The sequence below is a fragment of the Phyllostomus discolor genome, chromosome 15 (assembly GCF_004126475.2).
Source record: "Phyllostomus discolor isolate MPI-MPIP mPhyDis1 chromosome 15, mPhyDis1.pri.v3, whole genome shotgun sequence".
Taxonomy (NCBI): domain Eukaryota; kingdom Metazoa; phylum Chordata; class Mammalia; order Chiroptera; family Phyllostomidae; genus Phyllostomus; species Phyllostomus discolor.
In genome coordinates this window covers 8959148-8980805 of record NC_040917.2, presented here as the reverse complement: position 1 = coordinate 8980805, position 21658 = coordinate 8959148, and the positions used below count along the sequence as shown (strand labels likewise).

The 21658-nt window shown below is 57.5% G+C and overlaps 1 protein-coding gene across 3 annotated transcripts in view; it reads right to left on the bottom strand.

The window, feature by feature from the left end:
• Positions 1-4707: 4707 nt before the first annotated feature.
• Positions 4708-21658, bottom strand: part of C15H1orf198 (chromosome 15 C1orf198 homolog) — a 29777-nt gene continuing 12826 nt past the window's right edge. The window contains exons 2-4 of one of the 3 annotated variants that reach the window (XM_036016201.1): positions 21091-21141; positions 9214-9762; positions 4708-7302 (exon numbers count right to left, since the gene is read on the bottom strand). In XM_036016201.1, the coding sequence (XP_035872094.1) occupies positions 7243-7302; positions 9214-9762; positions 21091-21141 (660 nt within the window). In that variant the 3' untranslated portion in view covers positions 4708-7242. The remainder of the gene's footprint in view (positions 7303-9213; positions 9763-21090; positions 21142-21658) is intronic. The other 2 variants (XM_036016202.1, XM_028531230.2) reach the window with 2 other exon arrangements.

Sequence of the window (21658 nt, the reverse complement as noted above, 5' to 3'; positions counted from 1 at the left end):
ACATGACACTGAGGCTCTGTCCATTTCCCCCGCCCCCATATTTTTGCTTCATTCTGAACAGATTCTACTGCTGTCTTCACATTTACCTATTTCCGAAGTATATCATCTCATTTTAATACACTCCAGTGGAATTCTCATTTCAGACATTGTTTTGCCTTTGAAAGTTCCACTTCTTTCGTTGAAACATTTTACTTTACATCTTTGGGCAGATGGATCATATGAATAAGAGCTGTTTTAAAATCTGATTTCCATCATCTCTCTCATCCCGTGGCTGGTCTCCTGATTGACTTTTCTCCTGTTTGTGAATCACATTTCCCTGCTTGTCCACGTGTTCAGTAATTTTGATCAGCTGCTCAACATCATGAGTTTTAAGTTTCTTGCTGACTTTCTAATATCTGTATAAAGAATGCAGGACATATTCTGGCAGGCAGCTAAGTTCTTTGTGAATTGGTTTGATTCTTCTCTGTCTTCTTTTAAAGCTCTTTTAGAACAGACCTAAAGTACCCATTATTTTAAGGCTAACTGAGCCCCACCCACTTCCAGTGCATGGTCCCCCAGGATCTCTGATGGGAGCCCCATGTGTTCAACGTGATCAGTGCTCCACCTGGGGGGGGAGGGGGTTCTTGTTTGGCCTTGTTTGAACGCTGGGACTTGTCAGTCTGACAGCTCCCTGCTTCCTGCCCTGTGCTTGGAGGCGGTTCCTGCCCAGCCCATTAGGGTTTCACCTGACACTTGCAACAGTTTGGTCTTTGGCCAAAGACTCAAGAGAACCTCTCTGCAGACTCCTGGAACGCTTCCTCTCTGGAGCTCTGCCCTTTCGATTCTAGGCCCCGTGGCCTTCCCAACTCCAGATGCATTCTCCTCACCTCAGCAAGACTGCCAGGCTCCATTGGGACTTCCTGCCCCCTGCACTGCGGTCTGGAAACTGCCTCCAGCAGACTCAAGGAGAATGCTGCACACACTTCTGGGGCTCCTCCTCTGCGTGCGTCCCTCCTACACACCCCAGCTACCCTTTCCTCCCGGACTCACTCTCCTCAGCTCAGCAAGACTCCCTGCGACACGGTGTGGAAAGTGCCCACGTCAGAAAGCCAGGACAGTCTTACGGCACGTACTGTCCTGCGTTTCCTATACAAGGTGTAGCAAAATACATTTACAGCTGTTTGTGTGGAAAATAATACAATGATTAGTAAATAATACAAGGATAAACTGTTCCCCACACTCACCACTGTACACCTGACTTTGGCCCCTCCCTGCATTTTCCCCAATGTTGTGGTTGTTTGTAACAAGAGGGTAAGTCCACTCCCAGTCACTCTGCCAGGGCCAGAGCCAGCGATCTTGTTCACTTTTAACAACGTTTAACTATAAATTTGTTTGCACGGTCCTATGTTCAGTCTGCCTCCTCCCCTACAGTGTACGCCCTTGAGGGTAGCATCTATGTGTGTTACACACTCCCGAACCCCCAGGCCCGGCACCGGGCTGCAACACAGTAAGAACTCGGAAGGAAAATAGGGCACTGTGATCCCAAGGCCACGCTGGCATGAGTCGCTGGGCAGAGACCAGCTGAGGGGGTGGTGGGCCGAGAGGGAGCACCTGGCACCGAGCACACGGCCATGGCCCACGTGTTGCCAGGGTTACATGTGGATCTCATTTCCAGTCTGCACTGTCCCTGTGACACATGCTTTCCACTTGGACCTGGACACTTTCTCACACACACACACACACACACACACACACACAAGAGCAGCAGTAAATGCTTCGAAATGCCGGTATTGGGTTAAAGCAATAGACGGTGCTTCCCACACTTTCTGTGATACGGTTAGAAAACTTCAGGTAACTCCGAAAGACCTTCACATACGTTACAGTACATGAGTTTGTTGCGTGGCAGATTCTCGGGTGGGGCGAACTTCGGTTTGCTGTGGAAAAGGCACTGGCCAGTGGAGGAAATCGTCCCCTCTGCCCCACCCCAAACAGCTGGTGTGACTTCATCTACGCAGATCACAGCCAGAGACCAGCCTCAGAAGGTCTGAGCCACGCTGGCCTCCGGCCGCCTCCAGCCCAACAGACCGGAGAACCAACGAGCCCCCAGTCCGATGCGAGAGATCAGCAACAGACGCAGGTTACGAGGAATACCGGCTTCCCTTGCCAGCAGGCGCCTGCAGGCCCATCACCGTGGGCCCATCCAGATCTGTTCTTCTTTCCCACCTCCCTTATTCCCGCCTTGGCCACCTCCGCGGGGGCCAGCAGCATTCCACTGTCCAGTCTGTCTTGTGTTACGCGCATGTTTTTAATTTATGCAGATGGTGCATTGTTCTGTATTCCAATTTGTTTGCTGCTTTTCTTCATTGAGTAATACCTTCGTTCAGACCCACCCATGCTGCCACCTGGACACCTCCTATGCTGCTTTGGGTGCCACCGAATGACCCCTGGTGAGGGCATTCCCCTTCATCCAACAACCTGCCCCTGACAGGCGTATCCGCTTGCCCCCAGTTCTCACCAACAGCACTGCAGTGAGCAGCCGTGCACACACCCCCATAAGTGCCCGTGTAAGACTTCCTTTCAGACTTATGGCAAAACACCGCCATGTTACTCTTGACACCGTGCCTGCACAGCTCCTCTATCCCGGGGTTTCTGAAGCTCAGCACTACGGATGTCTGGGACCAAACTCTCTGCTGTGGGGCCTGCACCGGGCACTGAAGGATGTTTGGCAGCGTGCCTGGCCTCCACCCACTAGATGGCGACAGTGGGCTCTCCCCACCCTCGGCGGTGTTGACACAAATGACTACCAAGTGTCCAGGGTGGGGGCCAAATCGCCGCGGGTTGAGAACCGCCGCCCTACCCCATCACTGGCATTACCCAACTCTCTCCCTTTTCCTCTCCGACAACCAGTTCTTGGAGCGCCTTTTCACATGCTTTACAGTTTCTAAGGGTTTTGTCTACAGTTCACTCTCTGTCTCGGGTGCTGGCCTCCTGCTTGCTTTGCAGGGGTGCCCTCTGGATCCCCGATGCTTGTCCTTTACCGCCAAGGATGTCGCGAATGTGCTCTCCAATCCTTCCAGCTCACTAGCTCTGTCCATGCCCACTCCACTGACAAAAACCCTTCACGCTCACGCACAAGATGCAGTAGGCTGCTTTGTGGTCTGCATTGTTGAGCTCTTATGGAAGAAGCCCTTCCTTGCCCTCAGTCACGAGATAGGCCCCCCTACTAGCTTTACACCTTCACCTTCTTTCATTGGGTCTGGACTCCCTGTGGAGCCCCCTAGTGCACGGTGCTGGGTATTTCTCTCTCCATGCAGTGAACCCTGCCGCCTGTGGTGCCACTTGATTGTAAACTAAGCTCCCACATGTGAGGGCGAGCACCTGGGCCCTCGGTCCGCTCTGATGCGGCCGTCCGCCCCTGTGGCAGTGCCCACAGACACGCTTCCGCGGCTTCGTGATGTGCTTCCATGACCAAGAGTCAGACCCCTCATTCTTCAGTGAACGATTAGTCTGCAGGTTCGCGTGAATTCATCAAATTTCTCAGAAGAGCCCACTGCGATTTTTGTTGAGGTTGCACGGACTTTATAAAATGATCTGGGGGAAAATGACACTTCTAGAATACTGTTACCCCACCCATGATCATCGAACCTTCTTCTAGTCCATTTCATCTTTGTAGTTTTCTTTAAAGAAGTCCTCACATACTTGTCAGACACTTTGTGTCTCTGGCTGCCATTAGGAGTCAGTACCTTCTGATTCATGTTTCCAGTTGGAACTGCTGCCTGCCCTCGATTTTTAAATCGATCTTGTAACAGAACTGCCTGAGTTTGGGGAGTTCAGCATCGCTGACTTCCCTTCAGGGGGGCCCCCATCTTCCTATCAACCCACCTGGGAGGCTGCTGAGTTCGTTAGCAGCCTGCACGTGAGCACAGAACCAGACCGACCCTGTGGCCGGAAGAGCCCTACAAATACCCCACCCCACAGCAGAGCGCCCTCCTGCCCCGATTCCCCGTCTTCCCTCCTGGCTGCAACGTGTGAACAGGCCCAGGCATATTTTGTCTGTATGTGGATGGCTCCCCCTTGCACAGAAACACTTTTTTTAAAAAAAGACATACTAGGACCACGTGCTGAGCTACCATACAACTTGCCAAACCCACAGCCACGGAGCCATCGCGCCTCCTCTCACCACGGGCAGATGTGCTAATGCAAGGCGTGCGGGCCCACCCGCCTGCCCACGGTCGCTGCACAGCACAAGTCAGCACGTACAGTCACCTGCTCACCCAGAAATCCTTGCTCCCAAGGCAGCAAGGCCCCACGGGCCACCTGAGTCACCGTTTTCTGACGGGTATCCGTTTTAGAAGCGCATTCGCCTGCAGGTCAGTGAAACAGATCCACTGGCCAGCCCTGATGTCGCTGCTTTGGAGGAAGACCAGCTCAGCCAGGTCCAGTGTGAAGGCTCGCTGGGAGACAGCACCTGCCCTGCCTACTCAATCCCTTGCTGTGATAAGCATGTCACCCAAGGGTGTACTCGAGCCCTCCAGGACACAGCCCACGGCGTCTGCTGGGGGTCTGTGCACCTCGATACTGCTTCCCACCGACCTTCGGGGGGCCCGGGTCAGGACTGCGCGAGGGGGGCCTCCTGAAGCGGTTTCGCGCTGGTGTAACTAGTAAGAATCTGTTTCTTCTCCTCTCTGTTCATCCCTGCCCAGCAGAGGCCCAAACAGACACGTCTAGAATATTTTAAACGGCTTTATTAAAGGTTATTAATATAAAATACAACCAAGTTACAAGTAGCCAGTAGGAATCTTCATTTCTGAAAACGTGTATCAAAGAAAGAGGCGCAAAGAAAGGGAGGCCCCCCCCCCCCAACATCCACGTGGGGGCTGCAACCCCCATTGTTCCCAAGGAGGGCAGCCCTCCCAGGCCTGGGGGTCGGTGGGGGGTAGGGGGCGGACCCCCAGGGGAAAGAACTGAGACTAGTTTCTGATCTCTTGGGAGAGATTTTGCAAAATACAATCACCCAAAGCAAGACACTGACTCCTCGAGGTGAGTCCCAGGTGCAGGGGGTAGGGGTGGGGGGAATCCAAAAACACAGAGGCTGCAGCTGAAAAGTATTTTTAAAATAATAAATGGAAACTCCTGATACATTGCGGGGGGGGAGGTGGTGGACATAAGAGCTTAATTTTTCCTTATTTGGATGCACTGAACGTCGATTCCCAGAAGGACAGGAAAGGAACCATCTTTGTATATAGGTTGCCATGGTTACAAGGAGCCCCACCCACCAGGTCAGGCAGGATGCAGACCAGAAACCAGCATCCTCCCAGCCTTCGCTTCTCTCTCCCACATTTCTGTACTTCTGAAAGTGGAGCAAAACAACTGGACTTCAGGACTCCCTCTAGGATTTCTGGGCTCAATGGGAAAGTGGGAAAGAAATTAGAATGGTCTCCCAGAAGAACAGACGGATCCCGGTGGCCTCATTGTCCCAGGGCACAGATCTTCTCTGTTCTCAACGCCAAGGAACACAAACAGGCCTGCACATCTCCTTGCGGTGAAGGGACCCTGCTTGCAGGCCTGGGTTCGAAGACAGCTCACCACCCCCACGGAGGCAGGGGTAAGCCAGGCTCCAGCCTCTGCAGCTGGCCCGAGGGGCCGGCTCCCCACTGGGCTGCCTCAGCTGGGGTTTCCAGGCTCCCTTCCCTCACTACCACTCTAGAAACCTGTTTTCCCTTTCCGAGTTCAACCCTACTTAATTGGTACAGGAAAGAAAAACTCCTGCATTGGCCATAATAGAGTCACCAGAGGAGGAAGGTCAACTCCAGTGCCCCAAGGAGCCAAATGAGGTTTCGGAACATTAAGCAAATTGGCAGGAACCAAACCACACATTGGCTAAGCCACAGCTTTGGCAGAAACTTTCCTGGAAAAAAATAAGAACGTCGCCATGTGCTTCACCTTGGAGCCAGATAAAATATTCTGGAAATCATTTCAGATCTGTCCTATGAAACAAAGAGGCGTTTTTTAAAAAGACGCATGTTGATATTGAGACCAGGCGCACGCTGGCAGGACTCACTGGGATTAAGGCGTCGGGTGAGGAGAACACAGTGAGAGGTGCTGTGCAGACCACCCTTGGGCGTGTCCTGCAGCTTCCTGCAGCTCACGGGTCAGGGGCTGCCCCCACCGGAGCAGCGGTGGGCAGGAGGTCCAACTCCGGGAGATGCCGTTGCTATGACCACAAAGGTCTCCAGGAGGCGCTGCTGGGCCCATGCAGAAGCTGGACTCTTCCAGTTCCGCTGGCAGTCCGGGCTGGGGGAGGGGCCACGGTGACACAGCTGGACCAGTCCTCGGGATGAAGGCGCCCCTGCCAGGCCCACGCTGGGAGGTCTAACACAACTAGTCCGAGGAGCCCTGTCTGCCAGCGACACCTGCCATCAGCCCTTCCTCCCACAGGTGCCCAGGACAGGGGACACCCACAGGCCACAGGAGCAGCAAAGAACTTCTAAAAGTGGTAGCCCTACAACCGCTACATCTAGATACAAAATAATGCAAAGTTAATACAAAACTCTGAAACATGCAACTCTTAAACAAGGGTAGTTTGGATAAGGACCCGGGCCGCTTAAAGACGCCCTCTGCCTCGCGCCGAGTCCACCTCCTGCAAACGACACAGGGCAGAGGGCGGCACGCAATTCGAGAAACAGGGCTTCAGCGAGGGAAGCCCTGGACAGCTGGGAGCGTGGAGCGGGGTGGGGTGTGTGGGGAGCAAACCTTTCTGTGGTCACAGCCAGCACGCTGATGTCACCGCGGCTGAACACGTCACTAACCATCACCCATCCAAGGCGACCCCACACACTCAAAAACAGGGAGGGGGTAAAGGAGGAGGAGTGGAAATCACTTCTACAATGTTGGTGACATGGTGGAGAAAACCCTCTCTCCGAGGAGGGGGGATCTGGGTGCAGCCGGAACGGAAGATTTATTTGCAAAGATCGACTGAGCTCTGAACAGTCTTAAAAAACCCCAGATGTAAAACTTGTTATCAAATCATTGAAAAATAGCATGTTATCTCGGGTCTTACCAAAAAGGGGAAACTGTGGGAATCTGGACAAGGCAATATTTACCAGTTTCCAAAAGATTAAGAAATTTGCGTACAGAAACCAGAAAACGACCCAGGAAATGCTGCACTCGGCATCCTCTGCCACACCACGCTGGAAAACATTTGGGGGGGGGGGGGGTCTTGGTTTTTGGTGGAGGTTTTTTTTTTTTTTGGTCTAACACCTTTTACCAGTTGTCCAGAAAATCAAACCCGGTCTTCAAGATGGCACTGCTTGAGCTGACCTGCCGGAGAGACAAGAACAGCAAAGTAAGGCATGAGGGTTTTTTTTTTTTTAGCTTGCCGTAATCTAAAAACAGCATCTCATTTAATATGACCCAAATGAAACAGACCGCCTCTGTCTCAGAAGCGCCCTGACCTGAGTTTAACTCGGAGCCTGGGACCAGAAAAATCAAATAAGATTCAATGCCACTACTGTCCCCAGGCACGTCCGTGAGCAGCTTCTGGACCTGCCTGCAGCGAGAGGGAGAAAAGCGCATATTTTCCCTTCCTGGGAGGCAGGCATGTTTACATGTAGTCACCATGGAGTAAGAGGACACAGTGCACACGTAGTCTTTCTAATGGAACACACACAACTTGCAAAGCTGAGGGAATAAAAAAATACGTGGAGAGAGCCCTGGCTGGCGTAGCTCAGTGGATTGAGCACAGGCTGTGAACCAAAGCATTGCAGGTTCGATTCCCAGTCAAGGCACATGCCTGGGTTGCAGGCCAGGTCCCCAGCAACCACACACTGATGTTTCTCTCTCTCTCTCTTTCTCCCTCCCTTCCCTCTCTACAAATAAATAAATAAAATCTTTTAAAAAGTCAATAAATTAGAATTAAAAAAATACGGGGAGCGGATGTAAAGCTTCTTCCAGGTTATGTGGAAGGTTCTGGAGTGTTTTCCCTAAGCCAGGGGCAAGTTTTCAGGTCAAGCATCCACCAAGTGACTGACATGGGTAAGTTCAGGCGATCTCAAGCTGCTGCAACATTCAGACACGTCCCAAAACAGGCTCCCGCCAGCCCTGTGACTAAGGTGCCCCGTTCTCCCCGTCCAGCACAGCAGATGTCCCCGGAGGGCCAGCAGCCTTCCTGGGCAAGGACACCTTGACAAGCCACCCTCCATGCCACTGGCAAACACAGAGTGCGTCCGTGGCAGCCACAGGCCACGCCACTTCCCTGGTGGCCTGGCTGCAGCCCAGCCCTGCTGCATCCGCGCTGGAGAGTGAGCGAGCCCAAGTGGAAAACACTAAGGAGTTCGATCAAGTTTTCCTTTTTCTGGTCGCCTAGCAGTTTCTCCGACGTGGGGGCATCTCACTCTGGGCTTTGTGCTCAGAGAGCTGTCCTTCCAGAGGACTTCGGGCGCCTGACCCCCCACCCCCCGCACACGGTCCTGCGCCTCTTACAGTGGAGACTCCTCACTCTGCGAGGCAAGCACTTCCTCCGGAGGAAGAGCCGACCGCAGAGGGTCAGAGAAAGATGCCCAGTCAGGGAGGGAGGCAAGCGGAGCCCGTCTGAGAAGGAGCCCAGGGTAGGGAGATTAGAGACACAGAGAGGGGAGATGGGCAGGAAAGGGAGGGGCCCAAAGCCCTGGCTGAGACCCCGGGTAAACCAGAAGGAGCATAAACGCAAACCCATCAGCTGGAGGGTGGACCTGCAGCCAGTGGAAGGTGGGCCGGGCCCCCACCACTGCATTTGGGAAACACCCAGAGGAGGACCCGTGCCCAGCCACGAAGCACCCACCCGTGAACACTGGGCAAGGGACTTGAAGAGACGTTTCTCCAGAGAAGACACACAAATGGTCAGTGAGCCGCAGGAAAAGACACTCAGCACCACTAGTCCTCAGAGACACGCCAACCAGACCCACAGTGAGACACCTGGCATCAGGGTGGCTGCTATCCCAAAGGGGAAAACCCACAAGCGTTGGTGAGGATGAGGAGGAGAGCCGGGCCTCTCGCTCGCAGGAGGGTAAAATGGTGTGACCTCCGTGGAATTAATTACCACAGGACCCGGCAACTCCTCCTCTGGAATACACCCCACAGGGCTGAAGCAGGACCCCAAACAGCTACTTGCACACCCACGTTCACAGCAACGTGATTCACAACGGCCAAGAGGTGGAAACACCCACGTCCCTCGGGAGGAAGGGGCCACCCACCTACCTGTACAGGTGTGGGTTCTGGGAACAGCTCGTCCTCCACGTCGTCCCTGTCCCCCGGGCCGGCCACGGGGGAGGGCTGCTTGCCCACGGGCTCGGAGGGGGCCACCTCCTCCAGCGTGCTGGCGCCGGCCTGGACGGGCTGTGGCCCCTCGCGCTCGACAGCGGCACCGGGAAGGGCTCGCAGCTCCGGGCGCAGGTGGCCGGGCCTCTCCGCCTTGGCCTCCCTGTCCTTCGGGGCAGGGTCCTGCCTGTAACAGGCCGGCAGGACCTTTTCACCTTTCTCCATGGACTTGATCTGGCTGGGTGTCAGCGACTGGAACTCAGCCTCCGGCCCCTCCCCGCGGGACCGCTCCGCGTTGATCTTCCAGAAGGACGCTTCCTCCTCCTTCCGGGCGGGGCCCAGGGCATCCAGGCTGGAGGACTTGCTGCCCTGGGGCGGCCGGAGGGCCTGCGAGCCCTGAGGGGCTTTGGACGGCGGCCTGGGCTCGCTGGCGGGGCCGCCGCTCGGCTCCTGGATGGATAAGGCGGAGATGCTGAACTCCATCTGACTCTGCACGGGGCACGGGGAGGAGAGAACGGAGAGCAACCTTTGGAACCAACCAGAACAGGTGCACCTGCTCGCACAGCCCGCCCCTGCCACCAGCAGCGGCGTTAGCCCCTTGTGGTCCACGTTCTGGAACTTTCTGGCTCTGATGTCAAGGCCTCACCGTGGTCCATGCTACAAACAGCTCAGAGGCTCCCAACTCTTGCTGCCTATTAGGGCCTCTCTGCTGGGCAAGCAGAGCACCGACCAGCTTCCTCTGGAATGATTCCAGGGCCTTCCGGAGGAGCTGCTGGTGGGCGACCACCCTCCCTGGGAGGGCGACGAGGGTCAAAACCCAGACTCCATCCCGGCCCCTTCCCTCCGGGACCTGCATCAGCCAGCAGGAGTTACCCACAGAGCCAGGCCCTGCCTTCCTGGTCCAAAGCAAGAGAGTCCAGGGTAGGCCTGAGCGCGCTGCAGACACCCGGCCTCCCCTCCTGCCCCCCACACCTGCTCTGAGCTGAATGGTGCCCCTCAGAGTCACACACTGAAGCCCTAATGCCCACAGTGAGGGTGTTGGGAGGCGGGGCCTGTGGGAGGGGATCAGGCTTGGATGTCAGGAGATCGGGTCCCGAGATGGGACCCGAGTTGTTTCTTGTAAGAAACAACTGGAGAGATGTCTCTCTCCCGTGGGAGGGCACAGCAAGAAGGCAGCCGCCGCCTGCGAACCCAGAAGAGGGCCCTCACCAGGACCCGACCACACCGGCACCCTCAGCTCAGCCCTCAACCTCCAGAGCGGCTGGAAATGAGGGTCTGAGGTTCAGGCCGCCCTGTCTGTGGCACTTGTCTCAGCAGCCCGAGCCGCCCAGGGTGGCACGTCACTCCAGAGGTCTCCTCCCAAGATGGTCCCCCCCACCCACCGCCCCCGGCATGGCTCTGCTGGGCTCACCCTGCTGCTGGTCCCGTCGGCCAGGACACCGCCCCCCCACCTGAGATGGCGGACCCTGGGGGGCTGGCAGGGCCTGGTGCAGGGCACCCAGCACCCAGCACGGCCACACCCCACATGGGAGATCCCCAGGAATGCTTTCTGCAACCCGACGCCGCTTGATCTCTACAAACGATAGTGCTAGTGCCAGACTGGTCCGACCAGCAAATCGTTACGTGGAAACCTGAACCCTCTCTGGATCCGAACCCTCAGGAGGGCACCGTCTGTCTCCCGGGCTCTGCAGGACGAGCGACCCCCCAGCCCTCTCGGCCCTCCTACAATCAGTCCTGACAATGCCTCTCTTCCTCGCCACTTCGGCTCCCCCCTTCTGCGTATTTTCAGATAAAAGTAATCCCACTACAATACAGAAACTCTGCAAACTAGAAGAAAGAAGAAGAAAGTCACTGATCACCCTTACCTCTCCCACAATCACTATTCCTTTCTGGATTTTTGTGTAATCTCTTTCATGGACGTATCTTACAAGGCTGCTGTGCTATTATTATTATGCCTATAATGTGGGGCATCGTTTTCTCACTTAACAAAAGCATCGTCCACGGTGCCACACGGTCTTTATAATTCTAACGGGCGCAAGGTGTTTCATGGAGTACCTGTCCTGCCACCCACTTAGCCACTTCCTTAGTCCCGGACAATTCTCTGCTTCTAATCTGTTGCTGTGATTAAGGTCATCACAAATGTCTTCACGCACAGAGCTCCGCCCCATTGGGCGTGCATCTCTTCAGACAGACTTCCAGAAGTAAAACATCGACACACGAAGGGGTTTTTTTAGATGGTTCTAGATGCATACGAGCTACCTTGCCTGTTTCCCAGGACCTTCCCCCTTTCCTGACTCCAGCAGCCCCAGCCACCACTCCCTTGTCACCGCTGAGTGTGATCATTTAAAACTGTGTTAGCAGCCCTGGCTGGCGTAGCTCAGTGGATTGAGTGCAGGCTGCGAACCAAAGTGTCGCAGGTTTGATTCCCAGTCAGGGTACGTGCCTGGGTTACAGGCCATGACCCCCAGCAACCGCACATTGATGTTTCTCTCTCCCTCTCTTTCTCCTTCCCTTCCCTCTCTAAAAAAAATAAATAAAATCTTTAAAAAAAAACCCAAAAAACAAAAACTGTGTTAGCTTATATACAAACCACGGTCCTTTATTACTTTAATGCCCATTCCTTCAATAAAAGGTTGACGCAGGTCTTTTCTGTTCTACAAGCAGCCCTCTCCCCCTCGGGCACGGACATGTTTAAGAAAAGGATGAAAACCTTGCTTTTCCTGTGGGAACTGCAGGCCCCGAGCCTGGAAGCCACCCACCCTCTCAGTCTGAGACTCCCAAAAGCCCGTGTTCTGACGGCCAGAGGCCCAGGCCCAGAGGAGAGGACGAGGCCACGACGAACCCAAGATAAGTCCCAAGCACAGGCTGCCGTAAAGCTCAGTGTCACAAGAAATAAAAGACACTGGAGCTCTTGCCCAGCCAGGTGCTGAGGTTCATCAGGCGTCGGTTACCGGAAGCGTCCCATGCAGGGGGCGCCCTTTGTTGGTGGTGGTTTTCGTTTTCCGAATTTCCTTTCTGCAGACGAGAGGCAGGAGGTTTGCAGCACGCCCATGAGGAAGCCTGCAGCTGCGGCTTCGACCTGGATCGGGCCCGTCCACGGCGTGAAGCCGTGCGGGGCGCCGCGGCACCGATCACAAGCCAGGGACCAGCAGGAATGCCGCCCACAGGCCCGGCAGAGAGCCCCGTACCCAGCAGCATTTCTGCACAACTGTGTCAAGGCCCTGACTTGATCGTTAAAGGTCTGTTTCTGAGTGAACCGCGTGCCCTCGGCATGCTTCCAAATCCCATAACAGAATGGATGCTGTTGAGCTCAGAGATGACGGTTTCTTTAAATAAGCAAATTAAAAATAGCTCGGAAGTGGGGACCAAGAAGACTCCAGAACAGAGCTGACTTTGATCTGGAAATTGTAGTGTCTGTCGGACGGCTCTCAGAAGGGAGCCCTCTGTCGAGCCCCAGGCTTTTTTAGGGTCAGCCATTTCTCCGGTGGGGTTGGGGTAGGCAGCCTCGGGGCCTCTAGAAAGCTGGGCCGGACCTTTGCCTATAAGGCAGGCAGCCACCGGCCGAGCCAGGGACGCTGGGGAGAGAGGGCGGTCCCAGCGCTTCGGAGACTGCTCCGGGCGTGTCGAAAGGGCGCCGGGGCAGCACCGGGCTGGGTGTGACGTTCTCCAGCAGAAGGACAGAGGCCGTTCCATGGCTCTGGGACAAGCAGAGGGCACGTCACAACTCCTCCAGGGAGGGCGTCACCTGGCTGGAAGAGAGGGCTCTGCGGACAGAACCAGCTACCTGGCTTGGAGGCGTTAGAGCCAAGATGAGGGAAGCAAGAACTTACAGAAAAAAAACCACCCCAGCGTATCTGGTTCTCAGTCGCTCCCCTGGGCATACGCTGTTCTGTGCTTTTCAAATAAGACTATAATCTCCTGGCCCTGGCTGGTGTGGCGCAGTGGAGTGAGCGCCGGCCTGTGAACCCGAAGGTCCAGATTCCCGGTCAGGGCACACGCCTGGGGTGTGGGCCGGGTCCCCAGTTAGGGGCGTGCAAGAGGCAACCAGTCAATATACTGCTCACACACTGATGTTTCCCTCCCTCTTTCTCCCTCCCTTCTTGTCTAAAAAGGAAAATAAATAGAAAATACAATCTCCTTCAAAGTCCCCTCCCCACTGCTCGCTCTGGATGAAAAGGGTTTGTTCCTTGTGTTTGAAGTGCACACCCTTGGAAAGGGGCCGGGAGGAGCAGAGAGAAGGGGCGGAGCGTCTGTTTCCCTGGGTGGGCCCCGTCCTCCTGGGCCCTGGACTCCGGCATGAGGGGACTGGACCGGACTGGACCAGGCTGGGCCTGGGGGAGCCACCCGTCCGCCTGCCCCGGGAGGGCGGCCCGGGGATCCCAGTCTGTCTGTAAAGGTGCCTCTGCACAGCAACAGGGCAAAGCAAACAGTCCCAAACTGGTCTGCAGCCCCATGCAGTCACGCCTGCGGGTCATAAGGAAGGGGCACCTTCCCCTTGGGCAGCCTTTGCCATTTCATTTTTTAAAACTGATCTGAGAGAGAGACAGAGCTACTTGCAGTTTCTATGCTGATCCTTGCACGTGTGCCGACCGGGGGCTGAGGCTGCAACCCTGGTTGGTGTGTTGGGATGATGCTCTAACCCACTGAGCCGCCCGGCCAGGTCGGCCTTCGCAGTTTCAAAGGAGACTTGACTGCTTCTCACCTGGGTGACTCAACCCCACCAGGGCCTTCCTCTCTGGTGGCCACTCACTCGCCCTTCTGTCCCAGACCAGGGCTTAGCCTGGACGGCCTCTGCCGGCGGAGCTGCTCCCTGGAGACGTCCCCAGCTCCTCCTGGGGCCCCTAGAGCCCCAGCCCAGATGCTTCCAGACGGCACTCGCTTGCCCGTCCCCTTCCTCCCCTCCCACGTGCCCCTCCGCAGTGAGGGCAGACCCACCGCCAGCTACTCGACCCTGAACGTGGGCTTGTTTCTTTAGCGAGAAGGGAGTAACATCCACCTCTGCCTCACTGGACTAGTGTGAGATCTCACGAGTGGGCGCCCCTCGGGGTTTCAGAACAGGGCCCGCTCGCAGGAAGTGCTTGGCAAATGCACGTGACTTTGCTCTCCTGGCCCCTCATGGTCTGAGGTCAGTGAAAGTCCACCTCCACGACCCCCAGCTATGAGGGCTCCTCGCGCACCTCCTCTGGCCACCAGGGCAGGGCACGTGGAGACCGGTGCCCATGGCTGGGGCAGGCGGGCAGTGTCCGTGCCCGCATGGCAAGCTGGGTCCAGCACTACCCTGGAGTCCCCCTCTCTGGGTGCCCAGGGGTGGGGGGCCGCGGAGTCTGAGCTGGGAAGGTCCCCACAGGTACTGTGGTCCAGCCACTGTCCTGCCCAGGCTCCCCCAGAGCCTGTGGGTCTGGGACCAACAGGCACTGTGACCTCCTCACCTCCCACCATGCCTTTGAAGGTCACACCATGCCACAGGTTCTGAGAGACGGGGCCGTTCTGACACAGGGACGGGTCATCAAACGGGACAGGGTCAACCCTGCCTCAAGGAGGTGGCCGGCTGGTGGAGAAAGAGCTCTTGGGAGAGGCAGCAATGCCAGCCTGTCCCAGAGCGCAGAGCCACACCGAGCGGGGGCCGGCAGGACACTGCGTGCGTACTCTGATGGGGGGACAGACTGTCACCTCCCACGCGGGGACGGACGGGGGAGGGTGCGGGTTTCAGGCGGCCTGAGAGCTTTGAGACGGGCAAGAAGCCGTGAACAGGGAGCCCGCTCCCCTGCAGCCATGCTGGCCACCGCCCGCCCGGCCGCCACGTCCCCAGCACCAGCTGGAAAGCCCGGGGAGGGTGTGCCGGGCAGTCGGTCCAGCCACCCCGGGACTGGGCGTCGGTCGCCCCATGTGGGGAACGGGGGCTCAGCTGGCCACGTCCGTTCTAAAAACAGAAAGACCACAGCTGAGCCCCGAGTCTATTTTTACGCCCCGCTCACTGGAGAGGAATGTGTAAAATCTCAGTAAAGGGGGAGCACAGGCTGCCAAAACTAACTGTTTGGCTTGGCCGCCTCCGGCAGATCTAAATCGTGGCACGCAGGCTGCGGAACCGCCGTCGGGAGGGACACTGGTTCTCTGGAGCTGATCCGGACAAATTCACAAACCGTCTCCTCTGTCCGTGGAGGGGGGAGGACACGAAAACCCTCTAGAATCATAAAACCACTAGAAGCGACATTTTGACAGGGAGAGACAGTGTGACCCAGCCCCTGGAGATTGGGGGCATCAGACCGCCGGGCGGGCAGGCAGGCAGTGGCCGTCCAGGTGGACGCCTGCCCTCACCCCGGGCGCCCGTCACTACCAGGGGCTGAACACCACCTCCTGCATGTTTGCCCGGGGTCACAGGGGCCCGGAGCGCTGGACAGATGGGAGGAACCCTGCTCAGACCCCATGCCCGTCCATTAGGCCCCTGGCAACATGAGCTCCCAAAATACCCAGCAGGTGGTGGGGGTGAAGGAGCCCCTGTCCGGTGCTTATGAGGTTAAGGGACAAATGATAGCCTCTGCCCTCCGGGGGCTTGTCATGCGATGCCATGTTCCCGTCCACCCCAGCCCTTCCCAAAGGCAGCAGGGAAGAGGGGAAGCCCCCGCTGCCACCACACAGGGTTCCAGGCTCGGACGTCCCCTCCACTCCACGCCTCAGTGCCCTCGTCTGTAAAATGGGTGCTTGTGCAGGTTGAACGAGGCAGCGCCCCAGAGATGCCCAGCACAGGCCGGCACCAGGTGAGCCGCACAGCCGCTGCCACGCTGGGCAGGGTCACAGGAACCGGATTTGCAGGGTGGACCTTCAGACGGTCATGAGAGATGCGGGCTCTGAGGTCAGAAAGGGCAGGGCTGAGAGGACGGGCGGGGCACCTGGCTGCTGAGCAGAGATGGGGGGCTTGCTGAAGAGGGCCTGGGGGACCCTGAGCGGTGCAGGAGCTGAGCTGTGATGGGGGGACAGTGCGGCCCCATGTGACAGTGCCTCAGAAACGTCCAGCTGGCAGTGAGGAGGGACAGTCAAGCGGAGCTGGTGACCCCGGGGATCCTCTGTGTATAGGACATCCTGGTGGAATGCCCTCCCACCATGGGCAGGAGACACCGGGGAGCCACAGACAGACCTGGGGCCCGTCTCTCCTGGTCCGTTCAGCCTGCCAGTCCCCACCGTCCTTGGATCCGGGTGTCCTGGCCCATGGCGGGACAGCGGCCCTGGTCTCAGCAGGGAAAGAGCTCGACGTGTGTGCAATTCTGAGCGCTCCTTTCTCTGCCTGAGGAGGGGGCTGGAGCGCCACCCCATGGGGACGGTCTGCATTGGCCCTCGGAGAGCTCTGGATGCCCCAGAAACCGAGGAACGGATGCCCACGAAGCCTCCTACCTGACCCTGAGTAGGCAGCCGACCATCAGGTGAAGGACGGGGGTGGGGGTAGACGGAAAGGAAAAGTCCAGACGACTTGGGGGAGGAGAGGACGGGTGGGTGGGGGTGGGGGTCCTCTGCAGGCGCTCCTTGAGGCTCCCAGCCCAGAGCGACTGGCAATGCCAGGAATCTCCCCGGCTCCCCGCCACCCCTCCCTGCAGCATTCCAAGGGCTGCGTTTTTTCCCCCTGAAATATCAGTAGCATGAGAGAGGAATCCAGTGTGGGGTCCCAGGGGCACCCTCCCCACACCGCCTGCCTGCCAAGCTGACAGATGAGTGGGTGGGAAGAGGCCGACGACCCCCCCGCCCCCGCCCCAGCCGGGACAAGCAGCACTCCCTCTGAGCCTCCCTTCCGTGACGAAGAGGTCAGAGCAACAGAGGCCCTGGCTGGGTCACCGGCGAGGAAGGAGGGGCCCCGGCAGGGAGGACAGGCTGGAAGGCAGAGACGGACTCTGAGGACTGGGTGTCAGGCTGAGGCTGCTGTGCGCCTGCTCTCCAGCAAGGGCCCTCCTGACGAGAGCTGTGCCCCACTGGGCAGCGACCTCGGTCCCCACAGCACCGGGCAGTGACCCCGGTCCTCACTGCTGGGTGGTGACCGTGGTCCCCAGCCCAGTGCTGGGCAGTGCCCCCTGTCCCTGGTGCTGGGACACCCAGCACTGCACCAGCCCATGCTCGGTGGATGGAACCACGTGACAAGAGGCTGGCCTAAAGGAAGGGGCCCACGCAGAGGTGCAGCCGCCAGGGGCAGAGAGTCAGGGCTGAGGAAGAGCCGGGCGCTGAGCTGCTGCTCCCAGAGTCTGTTGGACGGAGGAGCTGGAGGAAGGCTGAGATCACACCTCCAACGTGGCCATGAACACACGTCCAGTGAACGGGGGGAAATGGCTGAGGGGGAGGCGGGAAGTCTCACGTCTTTCTCCCGTAGGAGTTCCGCCGCCACCTGACGCTCTCCTCCCCCGGGGCGGTTGTTTGAGAACAGAAGGGTTTGCTCATCTCAGTCTTGAGCACCATGGCTGACACAGCAGACGCACAATGACCACTGAATTTTTAAGTCAGTGGGTGATATCACGGAGACGGACAGTAGGATGGGTGGTTGCCAGGGGCTGGGGGAGGGGATGGGGAGTTGGGGTTGATGGGACGGAGCTTCAGTTTGGGAAGGTGAAGGGAATTCTCTGGCTGGATGGTGGGGACGGTTGTGCAGTGGCGAGAACGTACTGAACACCGCTGAGCTGCACACTGACAACGGCCAATGGGTATCTCGCCCCAGCTGAAAACTGAAATTTAAATGAGACACCAGTGGACGATGGGAAACGGTGGAAGGAAACAGCCGGTGTCACGGCTGCCAGGCCACAGAACCACAGACTGAAAGCCGGCACAAATTCTCGGCTACGCTCCACCAAGAGCTGTGCTCCGTTCCCCGCACCCTGAATCCGGGCGGGGCTGTCCCTCGGTCTGACCAGCAGAAGGCGGCGGAGGTGACACTGTGTGGCTAGCACGCCTGAGCGTCGAGAGGCCCAGTGAGCTCTCCCTCCACCACGCGTGGGGCCAGCTGACAGCCAGGCCCGTGGACACACCTGGAAGTGAGGTTTTCTCAGCTCCCTCCCTCAGGCTGTCAGATGACCCAGGAGTCACAAGAGGAGGCCAGCAGGAGCCCGCTGAGCCCAGCCCACTGCCCTGATGGCTGACCCGCAGAATCCCGAAGCCTGGGGCGGTCTGTTGTGCCAACAGACCACGGAGGAATCTGCTCCGGGAGAGCAAGCCACAGGCTCCGAGTCTCCGTCCTGCACTCAGAGTTCAGGCCACCCGCTCCGGCTAAAGCCACCTCCTGTCTGCAGCTCTCCAGAGGGGTTCTGATCAGTCTGTAAGTTCCTGAGGCAGAGAGTGACACAGTCTAGGACACAAGGGACAGGACGCTCCAAGCCCGAGGATGAGAGAGGTGGGTGGGGGATTTTGTAAAACTCAACGTTGACTCACGGGGACAAAGGTGGGGACAGCTCCTCTGCTCTCTGGAATGCTGCCCATGAGGCACTGACCCTACACAGCACAAATCCGCCCTCAAGAGGCCAAACCAAAAGGCGAGAACACACCGTGAGCCCCCCATCCATGAAATAAGCTGCTCCTCGTTGAAGGGGAACCGGAAATGGAATGAGAACTCTGGCCCACAAAGGCTGCGCTTTTGGCTACAAGGACACAAGTGAAAATGGGTGACACACTAACTTGATTTTATCGAGCCTTCTCAATTCACCAGGTTCCCAGGGGACCCGCTGGTGCCTGTGGACAATGACCGCCAGCACAGGCGTGATCCACACCAGCCCATATCAGCGTCCTGCTCTCCAGGCCTCGCCAGGCACCTGTCTCCCATGCTGGTCCCAGGAGCTGAGCCCCGAGTCAGCAGCCACCCTGGGCCCCGCCCTACCCTGGTCCTGGAATGTCAGCTGTGCCGGCGAATTAACAAAGGGGAAATGGGCCGTTCCACCAAGAGCTGATTTGGGAACACGGAACAAAGTAAATTCTTGAGAACAGATAGTCTTATGGGGCTCACCATGGACTCAGGCCTTGGGACACCTACGGTACGAATTTCGACTTCTCAGTGTCTGCGTGGCTGTGGTATCATCAGAGGGGGGCCCGCCCAGTCCGGGAAAATCCGTGCCGTTCCCCAGGTCACCGCACCTGGGCTGTGGCTCCCAGGGCTGAGTGCCGTTTGCCTGCTGCCCCAGGTGTCACCTACAGGACTTGTGCTTCTCAGTCACCCGTTCGGGAAGCCCACAGATATTCAAGGAAATTGAGTTCCCTGGCTGAACGCCAATGGGGTCACTTACAGCTTCCTTTACAAGGCACCAGACAAGGATTGAGGAGCTGAGGCCATTCCAGCCTGCTCCAGGACACCCTTCTTCACTCCCGCCCACCCAACTCTCAGCTGCCCCTTCCACCAGTGTCCAGGTCCCTAGGGGGACTCGGCTTCCAGCCCAGCATGGCCCCTCACCCTGCTCTGTGCACAGACCCAGGGCTTTAACCTGCGGTGGAAGCAAAAGCAACGCACGCAGGATGCAGAGGTCTGCATCTCTGTTTCTCAGACGTCTGGGAGCTGGCGCGGTGGTCCACCGAAGGCAGAGGTTTCTGTGCTCTCGGAGAGAGAGACCGCGCCGCCCTTCTGCAGGAACACCGTGTGGTCCCAAACCACGCCTTAGTCCGATGTGAGGACCACCCCCACTCTCACGCGCCTCCCCAGCCTTCATTCGGGGCGGTCCGTGGTCATTCATTGTGATTTATAACACTTCGATGATTCTTGTAACATAAATGCTAACTGCATGCAACCACACCAGCTGTCCTTACCCAGCTGAACCCTGGTCCAATACTGCACTTGAAAGCCCCCATGGGCAAGCTTCTTACAGACCCGCTTGGTGCTGCGCCCCACTCTGACCCACCCCCACCCTCCTCAAATGCCGCCTGGGGGCCCATTGCTACCGAGACGAGCAACCGTGGGAACAAGAGAGAAAGCAAGAACCATCCCCTGCAAGTGATGCACTTGAAAGCCCCTGTCTGACCTTGAGTCTAATCCTGGTCGCCCCCATTATGGGAAGAACCCTCAGACACACAGCACTGAACATTCTTGAATGCAGAGCATGCTGGGCTTTTCCCTCCTTTTCGGTGGGTGAGAGATGCCTCCCTTCTGGTCTTTTTGCTGCTTATTAATACACTTCCGCGGGGCAACTAGGGAGGATGGGGGAATACATTAAAAGCGGTGAAACCTGAGACTCTTAAGCAACTCTGGCAATAATAATAATAATAAATAATAAATAATGACTGCCTGGGAGACCAGACTCAGCGTTTGTGACCCAAGGCCGGCTTCATTAACTCACACATATAGGCACACCCCACCCCCCCAGACCTTGCAGCTACATCCAGTACAAAGCCCCCTTCTCGCTCACTCTCGGGGCTCCTGCATGTTGGCCCTGACTCTTCCAGGCAACTCCGCTGGACACGCCGTCTTGTCTGCCACTGTCTCTCTTGTCCCCATACCCACCCGACTTCCTGTACCCTCCTGCCCTTCTGATTTTATTTGAATAACAGCAGCTGTCACCCTCTCCCACCCCCCAAAAAACACGTTTTTAAAGCTCCGCCAGCAGCTATGCCCATGGAGCGCCCCCACCCAGGCGCCAAGTGCTGGTGAATGAGGCCACAGCACAGGCTGGCCCGCGAGGAGCCCGCTTCCCAGAAAGGCCGCCCCAGGCCCCTCGCACCAGCCTGCTACCTCATCCCCAGCCCCTCCTGCCTCCCCTGCGGCCCCACCAGCAGCGGGGCAGCTGCCTCCCGAGTCCAGAGGCTGGAAGAAAAACACACAACGATGCAATTCTTTTGAAGCGAACAAGCAAATCTAAATTTAATCCGACTTACCCTCGTTTCCCAGGAGAAAGGGGCAGAGTGCTCATCTTGCCAAGTTATGTCCTGAAATGAAAAGTTCAAGAAGAAATCTGAAATCCAAACCCAAACGCCCCGCGCAAGCATCCCCCACAGCCACGGGGGAACCAGAATCGAAGAGTAATCCCAACGCCTGGCTCGGAGTGAGCCTGCTGTTTTGATGCTCTGCAGAGAATGTGCTGACCTTCCCAGTCTGGCCACAGCCGACCTTTCCGGCTGGGGCTGCCCGGCACGCTGCTCCTCCCCGGCCGGACAGGCAGCGAGGAGCCCCTGGGACGCCCCGGGCCGGACTCAATGGTGGGGATGCCGGGGAGAAAGGGGAGGGGGCTTTCGGGCACAGGGCTCAGCCCTACAGGGACGAGCCACGTGGCCAGGGGAGGACGCTTAGCCTTTCGAGCCCGAGTTTCCTCATCTGTCTCAGGAGCACCACTGTTCCCTCGCAGGGATGCCGCGAGGACTAGACAGGTGACGTAAGGAAGGAGCACGGGCGATGACCTGCCGGTTCACACTCACACAGCTGAGTCCCCGTGCCTCCCCTTCCCAC